Genomic DNA, 7715 nt, shown 5'->3' on the forward strand with positions numbered 1-7715 from the left:
AACCATGTCGATCCTTGCTGATTGAGGAGGCTGCAGATTAGCGAGCACAGACGCCCACACACACCAGTGGACCATTTTAAAGCAAAGGGGCGGATGTCCTTCAGACTAATTAGGAGATTAAAACAATTGCAGGTAAAAGAATAATCATGCCATGAGAAGAGGGAAGAGGGCGAGAGGAGGACTGGAGGATGGGGAAAAACAACAAAGAGCAAAATGAGAATTAGCATTGATCTGCCAGTCAATAGATAATTTTAAATAAAGTAATTGGCGCCACCCAAGTTCTTGCTGACCTTTGTTGACTAGTGAAATCGATGCTGTTGAATCTAATACAAATCCGAGGTGCGGCATGTAAACACTGGTTTCTATTACGGCCTTAATACTTTATCCTCTGTTATCTACCACACCGGGAAGAAGACAAGAAGAGAAGAGAGAAAAAAGAATAGATTCAAAATTGATTCAAAGGAAATGTCACAAGGGGAGCCTGAGATAATTGTTTCTCACTTTTATATTTTTCCTTCTCTCAATTTGAACAATAAATACTTCTTTGGCAATAGTACAAGTGTCCTTCACTCGTTTGTTTTTGCAGAGACTCTCTCGAGTTTCATACACTTAAATAAACACTATTGCTCTATCATATCCAGAAGGTGCCTGTGGCAGGAGATAAGAAATTCCACTCCTAACATACTGCATCTGCAAATCTGGCATAGATTAAAAACTTTCCAAAGGTGGCATGATAAAAAGTACTTGGCCAGGTTCAGGTCTGTACTTTCAAAATAACCTTTAGCTTTGTATGACAATTATGAACTTAAGGAACATGTAATTAATCTCTAGTCAATCAGAATTTTATCACTGTACTCCCTCATGATAGGTCTTTAGGAGCTGTAAGCAGTGCACAGTGTTGTGCCCAGGGACAGACTACTTCTGAAGCCAAATCCTTGGTCAAGGGCAGCAGGATATAATCGGGAGCCCTCAAAAAATCCAAGTCAAACAGAGAAAACACTCAGCACTGCAAAGCTTCATTGGACCCATGTGGGGATTAAACCAAGTACTTTCTTGCATTGTTAACCACTGAGCCACCAACCCTTTTCACGTAACCCCCTATTAAAATTCCCATTGTTTCCTAAAGGAAACAATGGGAATTTTATAGAAATATGAAGGTTATTTTTAATGGGTAATAAAAACCTCTCTCCTCTAACTTCCGAAGCATTTGCTTTGTTCTACATGGTGACATCAACTAACACCTTTCACCGGGTGACCTCAACAGCTGGGTCAAAGACTGCCTCTGAATCTGTGTCTCTCCTTAAATCGGATATTTATTCAAACAACAGGGTGGTCAGTTTTATTTGTTTGGGTTTCTATTAAGAGTAAAACATGAAGCCTTCAATTTCCAGGCTTTCCCAACAATATGAAAATATTATAACCATCTTTGTCCATCTGGACAGCGACACACCCTCAATAAACACTAGTGGATTTTTTTTGTTGGGCTATAAAACCCTTTAACGGTTTAGGCAGAATGAGAGTGTTCGCCTAATAAGAAGGCTATATGGAACTCTAAAAATATAAGGTTTCTGTGAAATATCCATGTGTAAAAGTGCCAAAGCATCAATCACAGCCACAGAGTTTTGATTAATGAGTGGAACAGTAGTAGCTACTATGGGACTAAAAAGAGCATTTGATAAAACTAGGTATAACATGCTATATGAAATTGTACTGTATTGTGTATTGTTTAATATGATGGCCAATATGAGCCATTAAGACTGTTGTTTTGTTCCTGCAGAACATAATGCAGAAAAAGAAGCTTAGGTAAATTTGGAAATGGAGTCATCGCATAGTTTGCCCACCTTCAACTCCGTTGTTTACTATACTGTGTCGAGGTCAGGGGAACATAGCTGTGTACGCAGTACACAACTGAGTAGACAGTGATACGGAGCCACGAAGCGTATTCATGGTAAGCTGCAAACTAGTTTGTGAAATACATTACTTGAAAGTTAAGAAACAATGATTTCCATCCCTTACCTTTTCAACATAACTTATATATTCAGTACAGATTTCAAGTTTCCCCCAGGATCAGATCATACACACTATGGGAGTACAACCCCTAACCTTACAACAATAATCCTCCACAAAAAAGAGACAAAATTTCAACCAACATAATGTACTTAGTTTTTTCTCCCTGGAACTGATTCACATCTATGCCAGCTGTCATAATATTGTTGTCTCTGACACTTAAATGTGGAGGGCATTGCATAAGATCTTAGTTCTCTGCGACTACCAGTGGAAGGGTCAGCTATGGTTGGTTCAAAAAAGTTTTTTACTTTAAAAAAGTCACCTATGGTTTCTGAAAGGTCTAAAATGTTTCTTTGGAAATACTTAGTTAATTTTATTTATAGCAAAATCACACCAAATGTCATGGCAGGGCACTAGAAAGATACAGCCCATTTCAAGTCTAGTTTTGGACCAGTTCCTATATTAATGCCAGTTTAAAAAGAAAGATGCTGAGCTGACAGAACCAACAGATCACGTTGAAACTTCTCTTAGAATTCCTGTTCTGAGCGTGGATAAGGCAACAGTGTCAGGGGAAAACTACAAAATTCCAATTGGTCCAACCCTACGTGCTCATGTTTCGATTCAGTGTTTGTATCGAGGGGAGGGGCAGCGAGGTAGGAAGAGAAGCTTTGTCAGTGTGTTGCAGCTTTAAAAAGTGTGATCTTACCATCTTAAATTGTAAAAGATTAATTAATCTTTTGGGAAATATACTTTGGAAGGCCCACATGTCTGTGTGGAAAACACTGCCACAACTTTGATTCACTGAATGCCTGACAGCATTGGACCTAAAAAAAATCTAGTATCTAGTTAGTCTACTAATAACACATGTGGCATAAGTCTAAGCTGAGCAGGAATGTCAACCTTGTGCCATATGTTTAAAAAGTAGGGAAGAAAATCTGGACAGTTTTTGCGATGAGTTATGACGATGAAGTGCTAAGATGCTGCTCCTCATGGGCCCTCCCATTCTCAGCACACACAGAGCAACAGAGTGTCCCCCCATCACGACACTCCATTTGCTAATACAAGACACCGTGGTGATATTTACCCTGACCGCCATCTCGTTGTAGAAATTCATCTTCATGGTAAAATATGCCGCCTGTGAACACAAAGGAAAAGATGGCGTTACATCTTGTCTCCCAGCCCTCTGATCTGTCCACAGCGGGCGTCAAAGATAAAGAGCTCTTTATACATAATACATTGCACAGACACAGCACAGATAGGGCCATGGTAGCGGGGGTAAGGGGAGGGAGAGGGGGCAAAAACAGGAAGAGGGAAAGCAAGAGAGAGGAGAAGAATGAGAAAAAGTCAGGGACATGGAGCGAGAAAGGAAGAGAGGAAAAGAGAAAGTGGTTACTGGGACTTTGTATCAAGAGGAGGACGGTACTCTTTTAATACACCAACGCAGACAAGGGCCAAGAAAATCTATGGTAGTCAAGCAGCGCGCTAATGGAGATGTATGACGGCCAAACGCTCTCCTTTGGATTTCATAATCAATGACAGCGCTGCCACAGAAGAGACTAACAACAAAAGGCCCGAGAATATTCAGCAGCACGCCCGACGAGCCGTCACAGACCAAACGTGCGAGCCGACCACTGGGGGCACATTTCAGGAGCAAACTGGAGTGTCGGCCATAAAAGGGATTCATATTTCAATTCGTCTTTTTCAATAATGACAGGGAGGAGAGGGAAGACAGGAAAGGGAAGGAAGACAAAGACTTGAAAGGTGGTTGTAAATTCAGCTTGATGTTTTGAGAAGAGGCTTTGTGCAAGTCACATTACACATGATAAGGTCTGCAAGAAAGAAGAAGGCAGACAGTGAAAGAGAGGAGGTGAAGCATGGAATATCTTTGGGCTAAATCAAAATAGTGCAATGTGGCACTTTGGAGATTCTAATTAGTGCTCATCTGTTTCCAAATTAGACCAAACAGTCTTGTTTTAGCCCATATGTGTGTTGTTACATATCCTTCATTGTTTATTTTACAACCCCCCGCTTTCTATTTCTTGAACGCCTCCCAAACGGCGGCTGGCAGTTATGCTTTAGCAAACAGTCAATTTACAGGCATGATAAATAGCTTGTTGTGATACATATACAAAACTCAATCCAGGGGAAAATTATATGTGAGAGCACTGGGTATTGGATCCGGTATCAACAATCTGTTCAATTAAGAAGCATTTGGAGGCAATATGCTGAAAATGGGGCCTTGTTTTACTGAAGCACACATATACGAAATCATAGTGCACACAACTCTTTCCTGATTTCTATTTCTCACAACACACTTTCACTGTGCATCCCAGGAACTGCAATATAGATGGAATTCCTTATCATATTGCATCGTATTTCCTAAGTGTTCATTTCCAAATGTGTAATGAGTGAATTATATTTCTTAAGGTCAGAGGCAGGGACTTAGGAATATGGCAATTGAATTCTAATGCGTGCTATCATAACATAATCAATATATCTATAGCGGCTGCAGGCTCTGGCTTACCTTCACCATTTGTCTGACACGTGCCCTTGCTGTGAAGCCCCGCCATATCTTCTGGATAATGATTGCCTTCTTATGCAGATGGCTGTAATAAAATCATATTGGGGAGAGGATTGAATGGGCATTTTTTTTTTGTGGCTGAAATGAACAAAACACTGAAGAAAAGTTATTCAAATACACATGGGGGAAATTAAATGATGGACATATTTGCTTGATCATTAACTAGCTGGTTTATGTTCAGAGCTTATCCATCTTAATATAAAATACATGTTAAAAGAAGAGAATGCAATGCAGTTCTGCTCAGAGTGAAAACCTTAAAGGAAACCTTAAAGAAAAAAGGGACTTTCTCCAAACAAATCTGTAAAAATCTATCAAAAGACTGAAATTAAAAGGTCAGGGAAACATTATACTTTCAAGTAGGCTCTCAAATAGACACACACTCACAGAAGCCCTCTGCTCTTCCAGGCTTTTCGATCATGCCCGATGAGCCTTTCACTCCCTTTAGTCAGTGGTGCACATTTGTATTCATCTTCAAACATATTCTAAATGCAAGTTCACTACGATTCCCTGCCTCCAATGAGGCCATCAATTTCCAAAAGGCCATTTATATGCCCAGAAAATCAATGCTTATAGTGGGGATATCACAACCCCGGAGTTGCACTTAAGCAGCTAAAATTGTTGCTAATTATCCACTTAACGCATTGATCAATTAACTAAAGTAATCTGAATTAACCTACTGTCTGGAAGTTTGTCTGCTGACCCTGCAGAATGGTGCTGGGGTCACAGTATCAGAGGAAGCACAGAGATAGATACATACATTTCTCTGTGTGTGCAAAGAGTGCAAGACACATTTATTCCTTGAGGCCATTTGCAAAGCTCTGGAAGTGACATAATTATGGCATAGGGATAATATAAAGGTTTCCTTTCAAATTAACTCTTAGATCCCTGCGGAATATTTTACAACTGCCAAAGGACAACCAAACCTCACTATTTTCATAGTTTACAGAGTCAATTTGGATCTAAAAGACACACACAAACAGTAAAATACCTTAAGTATGCCCGCACCCTGCAGGCTCTGAACCAGCTCTGAATTCTGGTGGCGGCCTGAGTCTCCCTCTGTCTGTTTTCTTCGGCTTGTCTAAAGCACATAGACACAAACAAAAATAACATTTAAATGACAATTATATCAGTTTTCTCTCTATTGTGTTGCATACCACCGATCAGTACTCGACTGTAGCCTACTAAAAGGGGAGATTTTGCTGTGCAAAGCACACATCAACACTTCCATGTGGTCCCATTTGTTGCATGTTCCGAACACTTCCGTAGTATAATGAGACGGTCGCTAATGCTTAAAACTTATTATTAAAAATTATGAAATTATTATTAAATTATTAAAAAGCGATAAAAAGAAATACATTCTTAAAAAGAAAATGCCATCGGAATTGTTGTTTGTTGCTAAGTCAACGACTATCGAAAGAATGTTGACTGAAAACCTCACTTAAAACCTTACTCAGCTATCCCATACGAAGGCATGACGCCAAGAGTAAAGTAAGTCAGGCAATGTCGGGACAAAAGAAAGAAAATACACATATATATTCGATACACACCTGTTTCTGAGGAAGTATTCCTTTCGAAAGTCCTCCATTGCACATTTTATTTTCAGGAGGTCCGCCATGTCTGCTCAGTCGTCAGTTTACTTGTTGTCTTGACAACAGCGTAGAGATGTGTTCATAACCTGTAGGAAAAAAAGCTTTTTTTTAAAAACAGTGTCTTTATCTTAACAAAACTGTTTTAAAACTTCTGGCTTATGTTGATGCCACGTAAAGTTTGAAAAGTTTATACGATGTCTAAAGTCTGGTTGATATTATCTGACTCACTGTGACTTTATAGTGGGCTACTTGCTCAGCTTGCTCACCACCAGTTGGGATGGACGGGCAACTTGCAAGATCACTTTCATCTTGTTTTTAAAACATGTACAGCTTTTTAGAAAACCTTGTTCTTATTTACTGTTCTCCTCCTGACATCCTCTGGTAATTAAGCCCCAGACCTGCTTGTTGTTTTTACCTTTAACGTCCTGGTTTCGCTCTGGAAAGCCCTCTGGGTTGCACTTGTGTTTGAAGAGTGTCACAAAGAAAAGTTGTGACTTTACACTGTGTGCTTTGTATGCTGTTTTCTATCACTTTTGTATCTATAGAAGAAAAACAACAATACTGTGATGCTTCAAAGTGTGTTGGTTGTCATGGTGATCCTTATCGGAATGGGGATCTTTATGATATAAAGATCTTTATGGTCTTCATGGCTGAAAAAATGTAATCTTTTATAGTCTCCATAATATATAGACCTAAAGAAAAAACAACTCTGACAAGAGAAAGAAACAAAGTCATCTTAGAGTCCCTACACCGAAAGACTTTGATTTGAGATCTTAATGAACGAAAATAGTGAAATAAACACAAATGCCAGAAAGACATCTGAAAGATGCCTGCGCTCTGGATGCAGATTGTGAATGTGTGTATTGATCTGCCAGCTCACCTCGTCCATCCATCCCTTCATCTGTTTTCTTCCTTTCCTGACGTTATCACCCTTCATCATACAGTTATCAGTTTATGTCTTCCTGCTCTTCCTTCCCTATTTCCCATCATCTTCACTCCACTCCTCTTCAGTCATATTCTCCTGTCAAAATGATCACCTCAGCAGGGTTTATGTGTGTGTTTGTGTGTACAGTTTTGTATCTGTGCAAGGAACGGTATCTGTCTGGCCATTGGTGAGAGGAATGTCTGTATTATAGATTACTCCTTGGAGACTGGGAAACGACAAATAGTGAAAGTGAATGAGTACGTGTCTGCCTTCATGCTCTTTCTTGCCGGCCTCACTGTGAGCCAGAGAGTGAGCTTGTTTTAGAATCCCTTTTTGTCTCTCTATCGTTCTTTGAGGCCAATTTGCTGTCTGTGGGCCACCGCAGTGGTGAAGAGCAGTCAGCAGACGTCCTAGGTAGAGTTATGGCTGCAGGGTCGAAGCCATGGTTGCTCATCCCATCCATCGAAGGGCGGTAGGAGGGCGGCCACCCTGGTAATTACTGGAGAGTTGTTGTTGTGACAAGAGGGTATGAACAGCGTGTGTGAGAGAGGAGGGGTGAGAGATTTTAGAGATGCGTTGTTTGTGACAAGACTGTAAGGATAGCTGGAAGCTA

At 40.2% G+C, this 7715-nt stretch overlaps 1 protein-coding gene across 1 annotated transcript in view; it reads right to left on the reverse strand.

Moving 5' to 3' along the window:
* The window catches only part of spata17 (spermatogenesis associated 17), a 43897-nt gene extending 37693 nt beyond the window's left edge, over window positions 1–6204 (reverse strand). Inside the window, exons 1-4 of the mRNA XM_075471605.1 lie at window positions 6136–6204; window positions 5577–5666; window positions 4532–4613; window positions 3092–3142 (exon numbers count right to left, since the gene is read on the reverse strand). Coding sequence (XP_075327720.1) covers window positions 3092–3142; window positions 4532–4613; window positions 5577–5666; window positions 6136–6203 — 291 coding nt within the window. The 5' untranslated portion in view covers window position 6204. The remainder of the gene's footprint in view (window positions 1–3091; window positions 3143–4531; window positions 4614–5576; window positions 5667–6135) is intronic.
* Between the last annotated feature and the right edge of the window lie 1511 nt (window positions 6205–7715).

The sequence above is a fragment of the Odontesthes bonariensis genome, chromosome 1 (genome assembly GCF_027942865.1).
Source record: "Odontesthes bonariensis isolate fOdoBon6 chromosome 1, fOdoBon6.hap1, whole genome shotgun sequence".
Taxonomy (NCBI): Eukaryota; Metazoa; Chordata; class Actinopteri; order Atheriniformes; family Atherinopsidae; genus Odontesthes; species Odontesthes bonariensis.